This window comes from Sceloporus occidentalis, unplaced genomic scaffold, assembly GCF_023333645.1.
Source record: "Sceloporus occidentalis isolate IW3139 unplaced genomic scaffold, rSceOcc1.0.p SCAF_15, whole genome shotgun sequence".
Taxonomy (NCBI): Eukaryota; Metazoa; Chordata; class Lepidosauria; order Squamata; family Phrynosomatidae; genus Sceloporus; species Sceloporus occidentalis.
In genome coordinates this window covers 11499392-11524051 of record NW_028316995.1, presented here as the reverse complement: position 1 = coordinate 11524051, position 24660 = coordinate 11499392, and the positions used below count along the sequence as shown (strand labels likewise).

General features: G+C 35.1%; 1 protein-coding gene across 15 annotated transcripts in view; it reads left to right on the top strand.

Annotated features, from left to right (window-relative positions):
* Nucleotides 1-2707: 2707 nt before the first annotated feature.
* LOC149303239 (homeobox protein Meis1-like) overlaps nt 2708-24660 on the top strand; it is an 83966-nt gene continuing 62013 nt past the window's right edge. For 6 of the 15 annotated variants that reach the window (XM_089481661.1, XM_089481662.1, XM_089481659.1 and 3 more), the window contains exons 1-6: nt 2708-2719; nt 4083-4309; nt 5963-6104; nt 6494-6544; nt 7174-7224; nt 8533-8679. In XM_089481661.1, coding sequence (XP_089337787.1) covers nt 2708-2719; nt 4083-4309; nt 5963-6104; nt 6494-6544; nt 7174-7224; nt 8533-8679 — 630 coding nt within the window. Of the gene's footprint in view, nt 2720-4082; nt 4310-5962; nt 6105-6493; nt 6545-7173; nt 7225-8417; nt 8419-8532; nt 8680-14706; nt 14710-16023; nt 16027-24660 lie in introns of all 15 variants that reach the window. The other 9 variants (XM_089481672.1, XM_089481669.1, XM_089481664.1 and 6 more) reach the window with 6 other exon arrangements.

Here is a 24660-nt window from a genome sequence, read left to right as displayed (position 1 = left end):
TGGTATACCTTGCTTTGAGAGCTTTTGCTTCTTCCTCGGTCTCCTTAAAGACAGTCTGGGTGAAAATCAAATTCCTATCTACCTGCTCCATTATTTATTTATTTGATCTGCTTTAACCAAGAAAGTTTAAACTAGCTTATTTAACCCACACGGTGCCAGGTGCCCTTAATGTGCTGTGGACTGTGGATCATTGAGTGTAAATTTCATTGTTTGATTTGTCACGTTTGCTTCTCCCTACTAAACACCTTGATGACAACAGCTTCCTTTTTAAAATGGGAAGTATCGAGATTGAGAATGATTTGGATAAGCAAACAGATAAGACAGGGGTTCATCGCGCTTGTTTTCTGAGGCTTTGGTCAATAGTCTAGCAGGCAACAGACAACAGGTTGCGGTGTTAAAAGCCTGTAACATACTTCGGATTTAAACCGAGCAGCAATCATACCTTCCAAACAGAAGCCGCAGATAAACAATGGAACTGAAATCAGCGCACAAAGCGCGAATACAATGCCATTATCACTCCATCTAATTGTCCGCTCATTCCTTATTTGCATTTAATAACCCAGTTGCCCTTTGTGCAACACCTCGGAGTATGATCGCGCTAAATAAATCCATTCATAATTATAATATGACAATGGGAAGCGATAAAACTAGGAATGAGTGCATCAGGTCGTTAGAAAATTGGAGGTAAATTAAAATTAAAAACATGGTGTGAACTTTATAGCGCAAATAGGGTTATACGTGTAATGTCCAACATTATAGCTTCACACGAATACAATATAGATGCATATATAAATGCTTATATGTGTTAACATACATATATATATATATATATATATTTTTTTGTGTGTATATATATATATATATATATATCAGGTACATTCATATACACATATGCACACATATTTGTGTCTGGCTTTCCTGGGCCCATTGCTTGGACGCGTTCGTCTTTGCCTCCTACAGCCGCCTTTGCTGCGGGTACAGAGTAAAGACGACAGGCTTTCAGCGTAAGGAAACCCGCTCTTTCGCTCTGTGTAGCCCCGGCCGGCACTCCCTGCAGTTCTAAGCGCCCTGCTGATCGATTATTTGATAATTGATTTTCTTTCTAGCCAATGCAGTGCTGCCTTTTCCATGCCCGCATTTCATTGGATAAGAGTCTTTCTACCGCTGCCTACTGAGATTTGGGCTAGCTCACTTTCCAGCGTGTGGAGGGGGGACATTTTATTTAATCGCTGAATACAAAATAAATAACCCCACATCCCATTACACTGCAATGTTTAAACATTCTAATTATTATTCATTCTCGTCTGCTCTTAGGCGTTTTCAAGGAAATAATCGATTGTTCGCATTAAAAAAAACCAACAATAAATGCATGTGTTTGATGCAAGATTAAAAGGTGCAAGAAGTTTCATGGTTTCTTTTTTGGCTTTTTACCTCAATCGATAAGAAAACAGCCTGAAATAATATTTAAAGTTACAACTTAAAAAAAGTACACGTTGGAAAATGAATGAATAGATGTATCATCAGTGACACAAATCATGCATGGAAGGCAATCAATAGGCAGAACAGCCTTTTTAGCTTCAGCACCCATAGAGCTTCAATGTAACAAGTTAAACAGCAGAGCTGTTTCTTTGTATTTAAAAGCCTTCACTTTCTCAGCTCTCTGCAAACAGTTACAATTAACTATAAATAAGGAAAGAAATTTGTGACAGCAATGGTCAGCACTTAGATTGCTAGTTTATGGCATGTAACCCTTTCTATGCTGATGGATGAGAGACCCCCCTTACTGAGCTGCACTCATACAGGGCTTCAAAGAGTTAAACAGAATCATACAGCAGCCTCCAGTGCCTGGAAGAGTTGCTCTTTTCCTTAAAGTCATATTATTGGACTGTGTGCCGCTTTCTCCTGTCTGGGATGTCCTCCCTTCCCCACCTCTCCCCCCTCCCCACACGAGCTAGTTGATGCAGCCCATTGCATTGTGTAAGACGCGACCTGTTATGGCCACCACTACTTCCGGGTTCCAGCATTCTGGTCCAAACCCAGCTCTCCGCCTGTGCACACACACACTTTACACGCGCAGCGAGGCTGGGAGCGAGCAGCATCGATCGAGGCTTCTTTAAGACGAAACTCAGACATTTTCTCTCTCCATCTCCATTGCAGAACTCGTGTGTAACACACAGAGAGAGAGGCAGTGGGGAGAAAAAAAGAGAGAGGGCTGCGCGATCGGGACTAACTGAGAGAAGAGAGAGAGAGCCTGATCGTTCTACATTTTGCATCTGGACACTATTTTAAGGGCTTTTGACCGGTGCAAAGCGCACAGTGGATCATCATTCATTCACCACCTTGACAAGCTCGCCTATGATTGACAGCTGAAGTGGCAGAAAGCCATGAGACTTTGGTAGCTTTGGTTCCAGGGGCACTTTTCAACTGATTTGGGGGGAAAAAAAGTGGAAAAAATTGCTTTTCTCCCTCTTTTGGAAAGTGAAAGTTTCATGCTGAATTATTGTTTTCTTTCTCTCAGCAAGCAGAAGAAGATTTGGTTTAAATTCCCACGGCGCTGGAAACCTTAAGGGAGTTTTTTTTTTTTTACAATTTTTAATTTTTTTTATTTATTAAATTTTTTTTGTGGAGTTGCGTGATTCATTCTGTTCCACACTGGCCTTAAATAGGATATATCTGAAAGTGAAGTAGCAAGGAGTAAGGAAGGCCGATGGCTCAAAGGGTATGTACCTAAAACATTTCTTAAAGTTTATGTACAGTTCCCTATTGCTGAAACGTGGCTCAGACAGGCGCCTAGAAAACTTATTTTTCCATTTGAATTAAGATTTAGTTTTCAGTTTATGCAGCTGATGAGGACAGAGGATACTATATATACATATATATTTAAATACATATATATATATATATATGTGTGTAAATAAATATATAATATATATATGTAAATATATATATAGATATATATTATGTGTATATACAAACACTCATCCACACACACACACTATATATATATATATATATATATATATATATATATATACACACACACACACCTAGGCACCCATGCACCCACTCCAAAAATGGATCCAAGATCAAACATTTAAAAATACAAAGCTAATATTTAATTTGTGCATCTGCCTCTGGTAACACAATGCTAAGCATATATACAGTGAAATGTATGCCTCTATCCAAACAGTATTCTTAAGTGTTTATTGTTGACAGCGAATAACACCACCAACAATCCGAGTTTTCAAAGTGTTTGTGGCTCAGGCTTAGTGGGAATGTTAAAGGAGATCTAATCTCTCTCTTGGATCTGCCATTTCTTTCAGTGAAGATGTATTCTAAATACACAAGTCAAGCTTAATTGCAGCCACTTAATTCCGAATATGTATATATTCAGGAGCATTCCAATAATTAAAAGTCATTAAACTTTGTGTAATAGGAGTGGGACACTATAAGAAGCAATCTTCAATAGGAAGGTGGCTGTGCTGACACTAAGTTTCAGACAACAGAACCTATTTTCTAGTACAATCTACTTAACATAATAAGTCCCTATGTGGATAAATCTGTTGGAAAATTCAGGAATAAAATAGTATCCATTCATTACACTAATATATGCATTTAAAGAATTCTGTTTCATCTACACATTATACACAGTGTAACAGAGAATGCGTATTATCTATGTACGTATGCTGAACTTTTTTTGTCCAGATAAAAGGCATTACCTGGAAATCCAGCATTTGGACAATAAACATGCAAACACCCAACATGATAAATTCACATGCATGGTATAATTGCCCTCATTTAAAAATGTTGGCATATGGCAATTGAATTAAGTCAGTCCCTCTCTGCTTCACTCCCAGATAGAATGTCCACCATCTAAAGTATTATTCTATATTCTTGAGGTTCTTTTTTTTTGTATCAACATTCGAGTTCATCCTTCAAGACTTGGGGGTGTGGGGGGTAAATATGTATTAAGTGAAGTAAGCCAATGCACCATTATAAGGAGGAGAAGGCAACTGGAGGCCCCAGAGATGCCCTTTTGCCTTTGCTGGGTTGCTTATTGTGTCTTTCTATCTGTTATACAGTACGACGATTTGCCCCATTACGGTGGGATGGATGGAGTAGGAATTCCCAGTACAATGTATGGGGATCCCCATGCTGCCCGATCCATGCAGCCAGTTCACCATCTGAATCACGGTCCTCCGCTGCACTCCCACCAATACCCGCACACGGCCCACACCAACGCCATGCCACCCAGCATGGGCACCTCTGTCAATGACGCTTTAAAGAGAGATAAAGATGCCATTTATGGGTAGGTACATCTGGCATCAAGCTCTATAGGAAATAGCAAATTTTACCAATCAGATCATCTCTGGTCTCAAAAAACATATCAACAACCAACGAATATCCAACTTCTTCTTGCGACTTTTCACTAAGCTTTCTTAGGTTTTCTTTGTTAATCTGATGGGCTAAATGAGATAATGTATTATGTGATATATTGGATATTCATAGTGCTGCCCCAAAGATCATTTGAAAATGTTGTTAAAATATTTAAAAACATTTTTTTTATGTATTAAAAAAAACAAATAAAAAAGTTTCACAACAATGTTTCTTAAGACAATTAGGGTTTAGGGTTTTTTTTAACCAAAATCTTATTTAAACAAAATAATAGGCGATATTTTTAGGCTACAAGGCACTAGAAACGTACTTTCTATAAGTTAAGATCAAACTTTTAAGATAATAAAATAAAGTGCTAATAAGTAAAATGTGAATGTTTATGTAGTGTGAGTTTTAAAATAAAAAAGCCTATTTAAGAAAAACAACTCTAAGGTTCAGTTATTTTAAAAGGAGTATAGTGCTTTAAATAGACATTATTGTGTTAAAGTGGATACCTTTTCCCTCAATATGCCCTGAAAGGCCTTAAATAAAGTAAAATAACACGCTTTGGTTATTGTGAAAACATGTGTAATCTCACTAATTTGTCGGTGGGAAGACCTAATCTTTTGTATCCTTAAAGTTTATTTTAACGCATATTGGTATTACATGCTGGAAAAGTAGCATTTTTTAAAAACAATTCCTTATAAAATAACACTTTTCCAAAAACCACTTACGCGTACTTTAATTCAGGTTTTAAATATATTCCTCCAATTTAGAAAACACATTGGAATAAATTAAATGCCGCACTTTTAATTGAAGTCATTATCTTAATATAATCCTCCTCTTCCTCTCTAACATTAAAATAGTAAAGATTTACCCGGTTCTTTAGTTAATATAGTGTAAAAAAAAAATATATATATATATCCACTTTAGGAAGAATACTACAAAACGCTGGTTTTCTCTCTGCCACTAACAGAATTTAAATAATATTTCAAATGCAAATCAAATCCACATCTGCTTTTTACATTGAGGTTTTTTACACCCCCTCCGATTACCCCAGATCCATCTTGGCAGTCACCTAGCTGTCCTTAACTGCATGATCGCAGAATATATTAATTCATATAATAATTAATCCGAGATAGTGGATTACCAAAAATATTTTTGCAGGAAATTATTCAACTAAATTAGAACGTAGAGGGGTGATCTGAATAATATATGTATGTATATATATATATATATATATATATATATATATATATATATATATATATATATATATATATATATATATATATACTGCATGTAAGTGCTCTCGCCCTCGGCCCTCGGTTTTGCCCAGACGAGTGTTGCATTGACCCCTTGCTAGGGTGGGCAGGGGCTTCTGTGCCCTTATCGCATTTTTCTTCTTCATTTTTTAACACCTTGTTGTGTTCTGGAGTCTGGGACTAGGGCATATGTGCTTTGATCAAGTTTTTTCTTCTTCTTTATTTTTTAACCCCTTGTGTTCTGGAGTGTGGCACTAGCAGCAGTTTGCTGTGTGTTATTTGCTGTGTGTGTGTGACTTTTGTGTGTGTTTTTTTTCTTACAGACACCCCCTGTTCCCTCTGTTAGCACTGATTTTTGAGAAATGTGAATTAGCTACTTGTACTCCCCGGGAGCCGGGTGTAGCTGGCGGGGATGTGTGTTCTTCGGAGTCTTTCAATGAAGACATAGCTGTATTCGCCAAACAGGTCAGCCAAACAATGCACATGCAAGCAACAACAACACACTCATACATACAACAGACACAAACACGCAGACGCTGTATTATGGATCTGCACATGCATGCTTAATCTTAAAAAATTTCACTTATATTAATAGTAAATATTATTAAATTATAAATGTCACTGCTAATTGATTGGGGGTAGATGTGACATCTTAGACTTGTTTGTATGATCAAATTATAAAGTACACTGTTTAGTTACATGCACATGGCATTACATAATAGACCATATTATAGAAGCATAGAAGCACATGCCATGGAACTATATATATATATATATATATATATATATATATATATATATATATATATATATATATATTGTTTGCATTATTTAATCTGTTTATCTGGTCACAGATTCGTGCAGAAAAGCCCTTGTTTTCTTCCAATCCGGAATTGGATAATTTGGTAAGATGTGACACTTTTTGTGTTTTTCTTTGTACTTGTGTGCTTGTTTATTTTTGCATGGAGCTTTTAATTACAAGTAATACAGTGTAACAATTTGGTTTAAGTAAATTACACAGTGATCAGAGGAGATATCCAAGGCACTTGGTAAATGAGATGGCTTTTTTTGTGTTTTATAACACCCAGTAAGTGACTGCAGTAATCAGCTTTCTCTTTATTCCCCCTCTTTTTTTACTTAGGGGATGTCAAAACCTTTAGTTTTCTTTCTGCTTATCACATCCCCTACAGTTGTAGACAAACAGATTGAAAACACATCAAAAGCCCCCCTACTATTTAGGGATTTTAAATGGAAATCATAAAAAGTGAAAAGGAATAGCTTGAAATCTTATACCACCCTCTTATTCTTCCTAGATGTAGAATTTAACATGGAACAGGCTTGGCTTATTTTTGTTTCTCCTTATTTTTTTGGATCATCACTCCATATTTTGCAATCGCATTATAGGGGCCAAATCCACATTGTTAAAAAAAAAAGTTGTGCAGAGGAGTTTTTGAATAATTGCCATAAACCCAAAGCCTGATCTTCTATTCTTTCTCAGAGACAAAATTGATGGTGGTGTTTGTGTATTTTGCAGATGATCCAAGCCATACAAGTATTAAGGTTTCATTTGCTGGAGTTGGAAAAGGTAATTTCTCTATCTACAATATGTTTTAGGGAAACCCAATGCCACGACTAATAGTGGATTTGCATAAATGTCTTTATTTCTGGTTCTATGTAATTAGTGCCAAAGCCAGTCTTGAAGTCCATTTTTCTTCAAGATTTAATTACTATTTCTACTGCTGAACCCCAAGATCACAAATGTCTTGTTCTCATTACCTGATATGTATGTTAGCTGATTATTATTTTTTTTTCCCGAGGGATATTCTTGGTGCATGTAAATTTAGAGCTTTTTTTGTATGCTTTATAATAAATTTAGATGTTTTTGTATGTTTTATATTAAATTTAGATTTTTTCGTGTATTTTATATTTTTAGCAGCTTAGTTTTAATTATAAGATCCTTTTTTTACGATTTTAAGGAGTATTTAAATTTAGAGATTTGTTATATTTATAACTTTATAATTTTCAGTTTTATTTTAAAGACATGAGAAACTAAATATAAATAATAACAAAAAAATAGATTGGAGGTGAAATCCAGGTCAGTTATTGTTGTGTGAGGTTTTCCAAAGACAAAAGCAAAGCTGCTTTCTGCTCTCTGGGACTATTCCTGAATGCTGAAGGGAGAAGGAAGAGGATAATGTAATTTTACAGGCTGTTTTGCATTTGAGCAATAAACAGGACTACAGCTTGATGTCTGCTATAAAAGTTGCATGCTAGCTTAGATACTTTTTTATGTATCCAATTTCTGCTTGGATTTAAATATTAAAACACTTTAAGTCTTCCAAGTGTGATGTTTCTACACAATCCCCATTTAAAGCAAATGCATCAGTTTAGCTGGAGTATCATTGCTTTTTTTTATTATAATTGCTAGGAATTGGTAATAAAGGTGCCCTTCAATACATTATTCTATACATCAGCATATTCACATGGATGTATTTTTTTTGTTTGCCTTTAGCAGATGCTAAGAGCCCTCCTATCATAATATAAGTAGGTGAAATTAAATAGTTTACTCTTAATGTCACCCACACAGGTCACAGCCCCAGGAGCAGATGAATTTAGCACGGGTGTTGAATATGTTGTAGCCTGTGAATCATCTTGTCAATGTCAATTTTCTAGGATATCTCTATTTTAGCAGAAAAAAAAGTTACTCTTACTTCCACAAGCCTCTGATGGTCTCTGGAGGATAATTGCAATGTGTTCCCCTTGCTTGGGCTCTCTCAGGGTCACCAAAAAAGATCTTGATTGCGCTTGATAATTGCATTTATCTATGTTTAGCTATTTTATACTTTCATTCTTCTCACTGTATGTATATTTTTTTATTTCTGGTTTGGTGTAGGTACACGAATTATGTGACAATTTTTGTCATCGGTACATCAGCTGTTTGAAAGGGAAAATGCCAATCGATCTGGTGATAGAGGACAGAGAAGGTGGATCCAAATCAGACAGTGAAGATATGACCAGACCAGCAAACCTATCAGATCAGGTAAGCAGATCCCTCTCTCTATATATGTGTATTTATATATATCTATATATACTCCTTCTCATCCATCCCATTGGTATGCACACCGTTGGCTGGGGCCTTTCTATTATTTGCATATGATTAACTTCCTTTTAGATACATTTCCATCGAAATGAACATTTTTGAATAATGTGCCTATTATTGCTTCATTAAGCCCTGCTCTTGGATTCGACCTGGCAAGATGAGCTTGTAAAAGCCTCTGCCAGCCAACTTGACCTGCTTTTGGGTGGCTTTTATATGTGCCTGATTTCAATTCTCCTTTAATTATGACATTTTTAAGCCCCCCCCCCCCTTTTTAGCGTTAAGAAACAACGCGATCAATTTACTTAAGAGAGCAGCCATTAACCTCTTCGGCGCCGGAGCGCTGTGTTGTATTGTTTCCACTACGCGTTCTACTCTCCATTCTGTCCAACGCGTTAAGTGAGGGGGTCCCCTCGTTTCATGATGTTTCCCAGTGAGAACATATTGGATGTATCCCGTCTAGGTGGTCTGGTAGATAGCACAGAGAAGGGTTGAAATGAAGCAAAGGCCGGGCTATTTTCTTGCTGTCTGTACGGTTCATTAGCCTGGCTTGTCAGTTTCCCTTGGCCAAGCGCATTCAGACCTCACTGCACATTGCTTTGTGTACAGGCTGCTTGCAGAGAGCGCGCCCATTCCCCTTCCCTCCTTACACATGCGAGGGGAAAAAATCAAATAAATACAGCACAAAGCGACTCGAAGCTCTATTTTTAGATGATCTTTAACCCACTTCTTCTTGTTTAAAAAAAAATAGAAATGTGTATATATATATATATATATATATATATATATATATATATATATATAATGTGTGTATAACGTGTATATGTGCGTTTTTATTTATAAACAGAAGTATATTTAGACCCGTATAAATAATAACACCCCCGCGCAGTTGACGTTTGGTCGCGGCGCCTTTGATTTTCTATTCACTTTATTGACTCGGTTGGCACGTTGAGCTCGACCTATTCTGTGCACGGAGGGGGAGCCATAAAAAGTGCACAATGCGTCGCGCCCCCCTGAGGCTGCCGAAGGGATAAACACTGTCATTTTGGAATGGACCCGTTGGTTTGTTTGCGATTAATTGGGAACCACCCACCCGGCACTGATCAGGTTTTATAAATGTTGCAAGCAAGGGTTAATAGTTTGAGGATTCCCACTTTGCTTGAAGAAAGAAGCCAATTCTACCAGCCGAACTGGAAGAAAAGGGGTTGACACAGTGTTATGGGCCATTGTTGATATTGCGGTCTTGTGAGGGTTAATTAGGTTGTAACTACAGAAACATTGATGTGGAAGTGTATTAGAGGAAGCTGGGTTGTAATGGTTAACAGTTTTACATAATGGAATTTTGCACGGAATAGAAATTGATTTAAATAAGTTATTTTAATACCCTTTTTGCGATGCTTAATGTGTTAATATCGTTTATATGGTGCGAGGGTGCTTATTACTTATAATTTCATGGATTTCTGAAAATATACATCGGTAGAAGTGTATGGGCAGAGCAGACTCAAAATATAAATATTCCCTGATTATTATCTAGATAGACAATAAAACAGTTTATTTAGTTTAATAGTTTCACTTAATTTTTTATTTACTTATTGCAATGAAAAATTCTCTAAATTTGCATGAATTTTTGTTATGTTTTATTGGTCAAATTAGCCAAATTCAACAATAGGTAAGAACATGTTTTAGTAAATGACTTGTAGATTGGTTTCAGAGGTCATCAGAGTCATTCTAGATATGCATGGAGAAGGCAAACACCTTTGGGAAACTTGACACTGAAGGGGTTAATTTGTTCTTTTATGTGACTTTTTGATCTGTGATACAATCAGATTTTTTTTATGTGGCTGCTTTGTCGTTAGGTCAATTCGTGCCCTAGCCGAGGAAAATTTTTTCTATACTAATTTTAGAACAGAAAATATTTTTTTTTCCTCAATTTATGGGTGAATATGACTGTGCTTTGCAAACAATACAGCGATATCTTGTTTGTCGATCACCTAGCAACTGAATAGTATTTTACACATAAAGGGTGTAATTTTTAGTTGGTGTTCAAGTCCTTTTTGCTTACGTCTTCATTCCTCACATACATATGTGTGCCTGAAAGCAATTGTTACACGTAACTAGGCCTACTCAGCCTGCCCTTATATATTTAAGCCTTATATCCTAGGAGCTCGTAGCAAAACAGAGGCCATAGCCCTAGAAGTAAAATTGCAATCCAACAAGTCTAGCTAGAAATTGGGTTTCTGAAAGCTCTGGAGCGCTGGGTACATAAAGCTATCCGAGCAAATTACAAGAATGGCTCTGGGGCACAAATGAAATCAACACTTTAATTGCCTCCAAAATGAAGATTTATGCCCTATTTTCCCAAGAAATCATTATTTTCTTGAACAAGCGAGAGACAAAAGAAGAAAATATAATATAATAATATTGGCAATATCAATTAGCAATTCAGATTTTGAAAATGTTTGGCACGAGAAAAAAAGTGCAAAATTATTTTTGGACTTCTTAAAAGATTATTGGCTTTTTGTAGGAACTGGAGGTCACCAAGTGTGATCAGTAACATGCTATGTTTTTGTTTCTCATTGTAGCATGTCAGCCCTGCATGTACTTAATAACCCGCATGCGTTTATTTAACATAAGAGTTTGCATTGATAAAAGTGTTCAATTCTTGACATTGCTTTTGCCTGAATTTTCTCATTTTAAAATAAATTGAGGTTTTAGTAGCATAGTGTTAACGATAATTAACTGCTAAAGTGTTGGAAACCGTGTGATGTCACATCTACTGTAGTGATATGATGGTAGTTGCTAATATTTCTAATATTGATATATATCGCATTTATTAAAGGACATGGTGTCCCTACAAATTGCACATACTATTTTGAATGTCACTGGGAAATAGGCCATCACAACTTGTTTGGGGGGAAAAACTGAAAAAAAAGAGACGGTCAAAATGCTGATATATTGACGTGATCCTGAAAGGTTGCTATTAATTCTGTTTTCAGTGTAGAAATCAGGACCCTTTGAAGGGAAACTGAACAGAACACACAGAATCAAGTCCCAACCCCCGAAAAGTGTGCTGTAGTCTAAAGGAAAAAAAAAATGAAACTTTGCGTTTTACTATGAATGTGACCAAGCCAGTTCCAACTGTTCTGTTGTCTACTTGCTGACAAACGCAGATCCCCTTCAGGTGTTATGTGATCTGCCGTGGCTAGTTGCCTGTTTAACTCGTTCTTTCTCTTAAAGAAGATTGCGGCTTTTATCCGGCTTTACAGTCTGCAGTAAAATCTTTTTTTTTAATCTAATGTAAGTGCTTTCTGTCCAAGACATGACCCTTGACTTCAGTTCCACCTCTAATTATCCTAGACAGGCATCGGCCTCTTGATTTGAGAATTTTGCAGGTTGTTGGTATGTGACATGACATTATATTTATATAGCGCCAGCAGAATCTGTAGCGCTGTTACAATAGGGGACAGTGAAAATATTTAACTATTTAAATTGACAATAACATTAACACATGCTAAAACATGCTGGTACAGACGTAGAAGAGGGCCCTGTTCCTGCAAGCTTACAATCTGATTATATGTGCGCATTTCATACGGTTTGCTGCCTAGCAGCTAATGTGCTTGCAATTAGTCATCTTTTGCCAGACTGACAACGCTAGAAATGCTGTATTGGAAAATATGAAGAATTTCTGTGGTTGCGTTAGGAAACTACAATACTTTTTATTTTTTTTGTAAATGTACAATTTCAATTCTTTATTTTCTAAAAACAAATATACCTATATTTTTCTGGGCTTAAAAAACCCATCCCTTTAAATTGTGCCCAGTGCCTGGGTACAAGAGACTGTGCAAATGCCTATGGACATGACTCAATTTGCTGTTGATAATTAGGTACAAGATTTATAGCAAATTTATTCCAGTTGTTTCCAGCAGTGTTTTATTTTGGATTAAAAATCAGATTTTGGCTCCCTTTTGAGTACAATGCAGACCATATTAGCAGAATCCTTAGCATGTTACATCAAAATGTTCAAAGCCAACTCAGTTTTTTTCCCTCTTTTTTTCCCTTATGTGTGTGTATGTATCTTGTGTCAAAATAACTCTTAACAAATTGCATCTGGTAGAACCTGTTGCTTTTTTTTTCTTTTTTTAAATTGCTTTGGAAAAGCACTCAAAGCTAGCCCTTGTGTCAGATTCCATATTACGTTGAGCATACATGAACCCAGGTTATATTTTCCTTGCAAATGTCAGCTAAGATCATATTTCCTAAGCCCTCTGGCTATACAGGGGTTAATTTGTGCTTTCCCAAAAATTACTTCATATAATACAGATAATTAAAAAAACACAAAAATATTTTGTTTCTGGTTAAATGCATGCAATAAAATATTGAGAAGGAAACCATTAGCTATGGCAGATGGAGAACATGGAAACATGGACATTCAGTGGTTGCTGACCAAAAATATTTATTATATGTGTAAATATGTAAAAAAAAAAAATAATAATAATAATAAAAAAAAAAAATATATATATATATATATATATACACACACATACAAATCCATTTTCTTGTGTATAATTTTTACACTGGCACATTATTATTTATTGATTTATATAGCGCCATCATATTGCACAGCACTGTACACTGGGTAAACAAGATATAAGTAGCACGTCACATAACAATTATACACATAACTTATACTCAGAAGGTTAAGACAGAGCTGTTCAAACAAGCTTACAAGTAAGAAAAAAAACACTTTTTATGTATTAATTCTTGCATCTAATGATTGGTAAACATCAGATAATCAAATTAAGAACATTAAACATAGTCATGCCTCTAAAGTCTCTGGTACTCAAACGGCTATTATATTTTAAAATATTAGCTTCTTTTTTTTTTTTAAATTAACTGTTTATTAACCCCTTAATGACAAAGCCCATACATGTACGGGCTCAAAATGCATTGTTTTCAATGGGTTTTGGGACCGCCCATTGTACTTAACGGGTTAATATACTCACCTGACCCTGCAAGGATAATGTAACTAATTAAGTTTACAGTGTGTCAGTACGGAGCACTTCATAAGAAATATTTTGAATTGAGATGTCTATATTTTAATATTGTAAAGTTAATAAATAATATGGCAGTAATGTGTGTATATATATACATATATACATATACATATATATACATATATATATGTATATATATATATATATATATATATATATATATATACCGGTATATATAAAGCTAAGTCTGTTGCTTTCCTGTGGTATTTTGAGCTATTGATGTGTTTCATCTTACAAATAAAGGACTAATGATCAATTCTAAGAAGCCATTTAATTTGGAAGTCATATTTCTTTCTCTTACAATGTATAAATTCAATGAATGTATACATTTATACTAAATGCCAAAGATGTTATTTAAAGGAGCAGTAATGCCTTTACGAGAGGAAAAAAAATTGTAAAAGATCTGACGTATTTCAAATCCAAGCTCAGTCCTGATTAGCGGAGCAGGAAATGCACATATAAGAAATAAATTAGAATAGTAAATCTACAACCCTTATGACGTATATATATTTTGCTATACTTCTGTTATCTCCTATAAACTGTGTTTAACTTGAAGCATTACCGTCTTTTTGAAGAAAAAAGTTTTATTTCTTTCTTGTTGTGCTTTTTAAAGTAAAATCATCTTTATGCAACAGAAATAGCTAAGGGTCTATAGTGTGAGAACATTAAACATTCTGCACAATAAAGGTAACTTGGTTCCCAGCTTCTTTTCTCATCAACTGCTAGCCATTGGCTAGCAGTAATATCTCTCAGAACACAGAATACCTACCCATTTTTAGAGATCTCTACTTTCACTTGTATATCGAAACCATCCTACGCACCCACATATCAGATTATCAAACCATCCAGTAAAATTAATAAAAGTTGTTGTTACAATACTTATGTTAATTGAAATGGTATTGTGCAACATGAATAGCAGGTAGCAAATAATTACAATTTTACAAGCTTCCCACTACATGTCTCATTCTGGATCTGAACTTTTAAATAAAAGGAAACATGTTTAACAAATGTGATTATTCATAGAGAGTTTGAGCAAATGATCATTTAATTATGAAACCCATGCCAAGCCTAAATATGGAAACCTTTCTAGAATCAAATCGGCAATCAGCCAAATTCCTATAGGGGCTAGCAGGGAAACGATCAAAAAATGAACATGCAATGAGATTTCCCGTAAAAAAGTGACTATAATTCAACATTATTTGACTAAAGTGTCAAGGAAACGGGAGACAGACAGAAAAGGGGTAATAGATCACAGTCATTTCTGCTATGCTCTCTTAAATATTTGCAAATATCTTTTTTTTTTTTTTTTTAATCTTAGGATAGAACATGACTAAAATGTAATTTTAATATTCTACCAGGATTTAGAACTGTCCACTGAGTCAAGGTTTCATTAGGTTTCAAATATAAGATTTTTCAAAACAGCATGTTGTAGAAACAGCTGATCCATATGTAACTTTAATGTCATTTACAATATTTTATATTTTTATGTTTATTCTTTACGGGGAATTATGTTATATGTCCTGCCGTAACTCAGAACGAGCTGGAAAAAAAAGTATTAAAAAAATTGTTTGCATGATAGATATGCAAGCTTTCTCTCTCTCTCTCTCTCTCTCTCTCTCTCTCTATATATATATATATATAAATATTAATAATAATATGTGATCCCTCCTCTCCTCCAAGGAATACATAATGATGTGTTATCTGTTAAATACTGGCAATAATTTAAATAATTTAGTGAGTTATTACCTGAAGATCCGCCCCTGGTCGGCACTGTCTACAGTGGCTTCTGCTGGCTGGGATGACTAGTGTCAGTTTTGTATTTTGGTGTCACACGAGGAAATGGAGGTCACAGGGCAAGAAGCAAGCAGTCTACCAAATAAGTGAAGTGGCTCTACTAAGCACTTCCAGACTGCTGGGAAAAAATCTTTAGGGGAGGACCCCTGATCTTGTTTACTTTTTGCCTTAAACATATATATATACATATATGTGATCGCCCTAATTTAGCATTCCCATGTGATTGTAATAAATAGAAAACTACCTCCCCCAAATGACTAAAAATGTATAAATATGTGTGTTTTTCGATTAATCATCCATAAAGGACACGTAGGAACACTCTGAAAAAAACTAAATTCAGCAGTAATCAAATAGTGAAGATACAAACCGTGTTTAAATAGAGAACATAATGAAAACATATGCTGTGAATTGCATGTACCAGAGTCTAAAATATGCTTAGAATGTAGACCGAGGGAGTCTCAGTTCATTCTCTTATCTCTTTAACTGAGTATGTTGCTGCTCAAAAGAATTTCTCCGACAGGCGCTAAGGTATACATGATACAAAGAAAGGTCATAACTTCTTAAGAATATAAAGAATTGGATTAATTTTAACAGTTATGAAAAAAGATGAACAAAGACAGCGGAACGATAACTATATTACAACACATTTTGCAATATACACATTCTATACACATAAATTGGTACACGTAGTGGTAAACTCTTTGTATAGCGTGCTTACCTTTTATACCATATATAATTCAGGTTTGGTGCTTGAGGCACAAATAGCTTAACCAAGGCCAAATATCATGAGGATTTGAACCAGGTTCACCCATTACCGTGTTGTTCTTTTTAGCACACGGCTCTTCACCGTTAGTGCTCTTTGGCTAAACCAGCAGGGAGAAAACAAATACTACGCATTGAACATTTAGAAGTCAATTGCGCTATCATAATGGACATTTTTTGAGTTTCTTTACACTATAAAATTATTTTTATATTTTAAATATTAATAGTATTTTATACCAAGGGGGAAATGTCATTGAATATGTATATGTTTAATAAATACACCTTTGTTCAAAGCAACAAAAATAAATCTTTCAATCTGGAGCCAAGCTCTGATACATTCCCCACCATGGTGTCTATGAAAGAGGAATTCCTAAAGAATGACCTCATTCTGGAATAGAGACTTGGGTTTTATGTTTTTCACTTTATTGGAGTGTCTAGTACTTTAAAAATAAATGGTGACACTGTACATTTGGGCTGTTTAACTGGAGGCCCACAAGCTAATTTTTATGGCCCCAACATGCCTGAAAACCAACGTTTTATTAGCCAAATAACACCATTAGTATTATTTACCATCATCATTATCATGATCATAATGTTTCATAAAGAGTCAACAGATTTGTTAGTTTTCTAAGAAAAACGTTTTAGGGAATAGAGCCTACACATTAAAAATCTGTTCCAAATTGCTACATGTGCAGTCAAACAAGAGGACCAAAACTTTGGGTTCCATGACGATTGCTACACATTTGGAACATTACATCAGGATGGCCCTTCATGAATATGGATCTGGGTGTCAGATCAGTACATAAGTGGATGGAATAAATCACAATCACACTATAGTTACCCCGTGGTGGCCTGGATATTGGGAGTTATGTAGTAGGATGAGTTTACACCTGGTTGCCATGAAACCTTGCACTGTTTGTTTATGTTACTGTAGGAGAGTTTTTTCTACCAGAACTAGGCCATAGGTCACACAACTATTGCACTATAATGGCAACATGTACAAAAGTAATAATTAGGTACTATAATAAACATCAGATATGCTTCAGTAATTTATATAACTAGAAAAAGACTGTGATTATGCAGAAAAATATCAAGCATCTTGAATCTCGCTACCCCTTTACATTCACAAACACAGTTGAGTCCATGGAACCTAGTACCATGGACCTAGAGAGCATGGTTACTGTATTGTACTGTACTGTATAAGAAATATATATTTTACAAGTATTAAGATTCCTCACACCAGCTATATTGGCATCATACTTTGCAGCCCCAGCCCAGGCTTAATACTGGGGTTTATAATCTGTCATTGTTGGGATTTAGAGACGTGAGGAATTATCGGGGGCTTGGAAAGAGAGCTCTGGGATGTAGGAAATAGGCGATGGTATGAAAGAGTGGCAGACCATTACTCATTGTTTCAGTATCCGTTAACACTTGAGTTCTAGTGAGGGCATTGTGTTGTCTTCTCCCTTCTGTCTTGTCCTTCTTTAATTTACTTTCATGCTTCATGCTTTTTTAAAATGCGTATTATAAAAGTTTGCTCTGTAAAAGTTTCTATAAAATAGGTATCAAACCGACACTTACAAACCGACAATTTAAAGTTCAGTTGGGATCTGCGTATGTAAATATATTTTGAAAGGCAGCAAACATGTATAGAGAATGAGAATAAATGCAAAAGACAAAGATCATTTCCGATAATATTTAATAATAATACACACAAAATGATGTATTATATAATAAATTATTATATGACGCGTACTAAATAAAAATACAATGACAGAGAAGGCGTAACATTTTAAAGGCTCCTTCAGAATTAGTCCGCTACAGAAGGATCACGGTAATAATACGGATTGGGTTTCTGAAAGCTTTAATGCTATTTCGAGAGGAATTATCTGAGCCACATTCAATACTCGTATGTGTCAATTCGCCTACTTGTTGCCATATTCTCCCCTTTGTTGACATCATTTATGCTGCCAGGTTTGAGTACTGTTTACCTTGGCTTACATGGATATTTGAATCAAATATAAAACAAGAAACACTAGATATAATGAACAAAGGAAAGTGCTAAAAACTGATGTAGTATCAGCAGATACAACACATGATTTATTAGTTATGTCAAGTCCGGAGAGATTTCAGGAATGTTTACTTTACCCCTGTAGAAAGAATGGTGTCAGTTCTTAGCACTATGCAACTTTTAACAAACTAAAGTATGGTGGATACCCTTCCGTGTGCGTGGTTATACTTTCACATACTTTGTTATCTTCTTTAATGGCTTTATTGTGAATAAGGCTAGGGTTAATAATGTTTGTACCATCAAAATACAGAGAGATGATTCTTTTTCTCTACAACCGTTTCCTAACACAAATGACTTAAAATCTCTCCTGTACAATGACTCTCTTCACTTTTATAACACAGATCGACGGTAGACTGCCCTAAAAATACCTACCCCATTATCCAAGTTACTCAAATATGTTAGCTAGCCGAAAAACAAGCAGTTTGAAATTCTCTCGCTGTCATTGTTTAATGATGCCTTAAATTACCGAAAGCTAGTGAAAGGAATATTTCAAGCAAGGGGCCCCATTCCAATTGCACGTGAGCGCTGATATTTAACCAAATATAAAATCCCAACAGCCTAATTCTCCATATTTGATCTGAAATTCTTTACTGAAATCTATATTTATCTCAAAAGATCTCCCTTGCTGCTTGATGGGTCTGTAGAGTTGAGTGTCACTGAGTTGTCAACTGGTCAAACTGTGAAGATGGCACCTTGATCAATTTCCTAATAAGAATCATTTGAAACCTCTGACATACCTGTTACATTTTTGAACTTGGGGAGAGGAGTTTATTTAACGCTCATTAATCTAGCTCATTCATTTAGTATGGGACTGTGACCGTACTTTTTAAATACAGAATAAAAATACATATAAAATAATTAAATATTATTAAAAAAATATTAATAGTTAATTCAATTTAATTTTTGCAGACAGCAGACTGTATAATGGAAAAGTACAATTGCTTGAATGTGACTGTATTGGTGGGAAGAAAATCGTTTTTCCTTTTACCATTAAAGGGATACTAAAACTACTACTTTATTGTCAAGTATGTAAAATGCCACCTCCAACTTGTACTATAAGAGGGGCTTTATTGAGTCACTGATTTTCACTGTACACCTGAGGTCAAAACTTTATAAAGGATGGTAAACGGTTAAAAGATCAGTTAGTTTGTCTCGGCCCCAAGATTAGATTTTCAGAGGTTACCCGATTGCTCAAAAATCGAGTACTTGCTTTTCAATTCCTTTACTTGTTACTGTTTTAACTCTTTCTTGTTTTTCATCAACAAATACTTTTCAACTTGGTTTAAAACAGGTTTCAAAAGTTTATGGCTACTGTAACACGTTTCAATAAGTTTATTAATATTGTCTGTAAGTGTCAGTCTCAGAGGGAATTATTTTGAGTGTCACACCTGTAGTGAGGTATATTTTCCTTAAATGATAACGCAGAACCATCTTTTAAATTTTTTTTTAGTATTGTATATTTTCTTGGGTTAATGTTCCAATGATATGTTTTGATACTTAAGAAGGGTAATGATGAAAGAAATATATCCTCCTCTGCATACAAAGTGAAGAATTCCTTCTAACGCTGATGCTAAAGCACGTCTCTGTGGGAATCCCCTTGATCAACAGAATTGCATAGGACGTTATTCAAAGCAATTGCCTGCTACAACAGGCAGTTTAAGGGATTTTGGCAAGCCCAAAATTATTGAAAACCCCTAATTTTTTTATTTGTTAAAAATGAATACAGAAAGTAAGTTAAAGATCAGACAAATCATTGTCAGTGTGACATCTCAAAATCAGTGTAGTTTACAATGTTCAATGACATATCAAATATAAAAGAGTTTGATTACTTTTGTCATATTTTGTGGCAAACAAAAACATTCTTAAGACAGATCTTTCCACATTTTTATTATTGGTAAAAATAAATGCTTGGGACATTTACCCAGAATTACATGTATGTGGGTGTTCTTCTACATGCTTGTAAGGTCACTTTAAGTTCATAACAGGGAACTTTCAGGTAACAATGGAAATTGAAGAAAAGGTATCCAATAAAGATGATGGAGAGATGAGAATAAACAATATAATGGTTGTTCTGAAAAAAAGATGATACATCACAGCAGTGGTAATCAAATTGTGCTCTGTCTAAGATAATAGACCAGGGAGGAGCTGTTGATCCAGAGTCTATCTAGATTCCAGTAAGGCATTCAACACTGTCCCCCCATAAAAGACTTATAAATAAATTGTAGTCTTTGGGTTTAGGTGTCAAAATTGTTTAGTGGATAGGGCAATGGTTGAAAAAACAGCCAGAAGGTTGTAGCTAATGGTATATAGTCAGAAGAAGGAATTGTCACAAGTGGGGTACCTCTGGGACTATTATTGGGACCCATACATCGAAATATTTGTATTAGTGATATTACAGAAGGTGTTAATGGTAAATTAAGTCTTTTTGCAGAGGATACAAAGGTCTGCAACAGGGTAGACCTTCTGGGTGAAACAAGTCAAATGGCAAATTACTTAAATAATTTTAAAGAATGGTGGCTAGTATGGCAGATGCAGTTTAATGTTGTTCAATGTAAAATAATGCACTTAGGAAGTAAAAATCCTAAACCTGCATATAACATTGGAGACACTTCTGTCAGTCACAGAAGAGAGTGACTTAGGAGTATTTTGTATGATATCTTTAAAGGTAAGCAGTTATTGACACGTTTGAGAGAGTAGAGAGGAGAGCTAGAAAAATGGTAAGTGGTTTGCAAGATAGAAATGATCAGAAAAGACTAAGGGATCTATGTATAGCTTGGAGGAGAGAAGAGAGAGGGGATATGCAATAGAAGCATTTAAATACTTAATGGGATTTAATAAAGTACAGCAAGCTTATTTTAAGGAGGAGCAATGTTAGAGGGTCAGGGGTTTAGAGGTAATGTAAGGAAGTTCTACTTTAATGAGAGGGCAGTTGATAATACAGTGAGGGGATTTAAATATCACTGTTATAACTCATTTATTGTTTCTTGATTTTAAATGGCACAGAGTTAGGATTTTCTGTTGTACCCAAGGCCTTTGAAAGAAATCTCCAAATACAAAACCTTTAAGATCTACAGTTTGCCTTCAATGTTAGCAATTAAAGCCACCACATCGCCTTTCTTTCCTATGTATTTCAACATCTGTGCCATTTGGGAGTTTGAAATCAATGGAGAAATACGATGACAGATTTTGTTTTTCTACCATAAGGTTGAGTACAAATATGCAGAATGCATAACATATTCCCATTATAATCGCTGAATATGAAGTATACAGTTGTTTGCAGCTTATGGTGTGACATTAATGTCCATTAATAACAGTACTTCTGCCTACATCTTGTTTCCCATGGTACCAACTGTAGATCATTCTACCACATGCCTGTAATGGAGCAAGGAAGAGGAAATTCCCTACTCAATCCTCTGCCTATAATATAAACATTATGGATAATGGTGTGGCTATGGATTTTATAATCTAAAATGGCTTGTGTTTCTTCCCTTGCATGGCTACATGCCATATGCCTCATTTGAGTATTATGTAACCTAATTTAACACTATGCTTCATGGAGCTACATACATTTTATCCTCCGTGTTTCAAATGACTAATGGATAAAAAAAAATTAGAGACAATGCAAACATGACCCAATACTGGACCTCTAGTGATCGGGTTCCCCAAAGGATGCTGGACAACCTTTCCTATGAGTCTGTCAATGCTGGATTGGCTCAGGATGATGGGAGGTGAAGCAGAAACCAGTAAAAAAACCCAACATTAATATATTAATCTTTTTTTCATACACCTTCTGTTGTGCATGATTTGATAAATGTTATTTTATTGATATCGCCAAATGTTATTCCAAATTGCCCAAGAGACAGAAGATCAAGTTAGGGAATGGGACTAAACATGAAAGTATTCTTACGGTTCCATGATGTTAAGGGTTCTTGTTATATTGCATAGGCCACTGAGCTCAGTTTTCCTGATAAGGATTACTTTTACCTACAGCATAGCACCCTTTCATAAATCTTGCCTACTGGAGTTGTGTGACACAAATTGTCACTAGTGGACACAGTCTACTGATGCAAATCATGCTATCACAAGCTTCCCTTTCAAGCCACTTTTTTCCCGAGGCATAGAATAGCTCTTATCCCGTGTTCCTAAGTATGATTTGTAGAGAATATCTGATTGTACTGTACGCACCAATAGTCACTATGCACACAGATGTACAAATGTGAAATGTGAAATACATTCGTTTTCTGGATGTGAATAGCCATCAGTTACTATTTTTAAAGTTAAAATGTCAGCAAATAATTAGTGGATTTTTCACTCCTTGCCTTGATCTAATTTATGTGATTATAAAATATCTACCAGTTTATATACAATGGGCTGGATTTAATACTGGAGATAAATCACAAGTAATTGAAAAAAAGAAAAAAGAAGAGGGATACATTTTTGTTATCTCAATGAAACTGGGGGAATATATATTACATTTGTTTATTTTTTAAAAACAAATTCCATTGCCGTCTATGGGAAGATTTCTATTCAATTACTTGTGATACTTTTATCTGTGGTGTTGAATCCAACCCAATATCACTTTACAAATATTTCCATAACAGGTTTAAGCTCTTATGAAAGTAAGAAAACAAGATTGTTACTCCACATGGACTAATGATTTGTAATTTTATTAGTGAATCAGGACATTGCAGCCATAAAAAAATGACAATATTTAGACAGTTGAACAAATAAAATGTAGCTATAATTTGCCATTTAAAGTAAAAGTGAATCCTGCTTTCCAATGCAGGGTACCTCTCGCATTTATACCATTAAAAGAAATTGAACACACATGCATATTCATAACACACACGTAAACATCCATAAAGTCTGATGAATCCATCAACCTGTCATAATGAACCATGGTAGATTCAAAATACAATTAGTTTAATTTAGTTTTTGTTCTCCTCTTTTCTAATCCTCATTATGATGTCTTCTGTGTCTTAAATTGACTTAATCCTTGAACTGAGCACTAAAATCTGATTTTGAGATCTGATCTTGCTTTACCTATGAAGGTCTACTGTATGTAGCCAAGCTTGACCATTTGACCCTTGGTTGTGAAGCATAATGTTTGTGTTAATTAAGGAGAACTAACACATAGCAGATAAAGGTTGCTATGGAAAGAAAATTGGACAACACAAATCTCTCATATGACTCTTTCTAGATTTTCTGTCTCAGCTGAAATTATGTGAAGCGTGGGGACATCTGTTTGGCCAGATAGAAACATAGAATTTGATGGCGGATAAGAACTATTTGCTCCATCTTGTCTGCCTGTTTTTCCTGCTGTAAAGACTCAAACCTTAATCAGTCTAGTCGCATCAGGACAGCCATATGCCTACTGCATGCACATTTAAATTCTGTTTATGTAATATAAAGCATTTAAGAAATTTGAAACTGTGTTCCATTTTTCAGTAAGGGACGCGATTTTGGTTTGCACCGCTCACTTCCTGTTGTGTATTACCGCCAGTTCTTACTCAGGAAGTAAGGTTGCACGAAATTAAAAGGATACCACTTGATACCTCATATATTTGATATGCTCTTAAGATACAGTTAATGTAAAGTACTTTAACTATAGTGAGATGTGAACTAAAATATTCATATATTAAAAACGGAAAATATATTTTCAAAGGAAGCTCTCTAATTAGGTCTATGTCTAGGTCTTTTTAGTGTGTGTCATTATTAGCAACAAGTTTAGGTAGCTCCACATCACACGGAAGAGAACAGAATTCACAGACTGAAGAATACACTACAAATGATTGCTATATAAACCTTCAACGGTTTATTCATAGCCGACTTCATTAGCTGTGTACGTGTAGAATAAATTTGTAATTCATTAATTTGAATTAGAAACATATCAGCATTAATTGCATAATATATTCTTTTATGGGGTTATTAAGCTGCTAAGTGTATAAAACTCCAAAACCCATAGCGTTTGTCATTTAACTGGATGAAAGAGTCTCCACATAAAGGAACAGGGAAGGCTTGCCATAGTTTCTCTGTTTCAATACCCTGCAGTGTGGAAATGTGTAGTTAGTTCCTTTACAGTAGATAAAAAGTAAAAGGCTGTGTGACAGAGGGGGTTAATTCCTGTTACTGACTGTTAAAGGTCAGAATAATACAGAATCTGAATCTACATTTTCAGTTCTACCACATTCTTATTCTTTTTTTTACAGAAATGTATTATGCACGCAACTGTTAAATTAACTC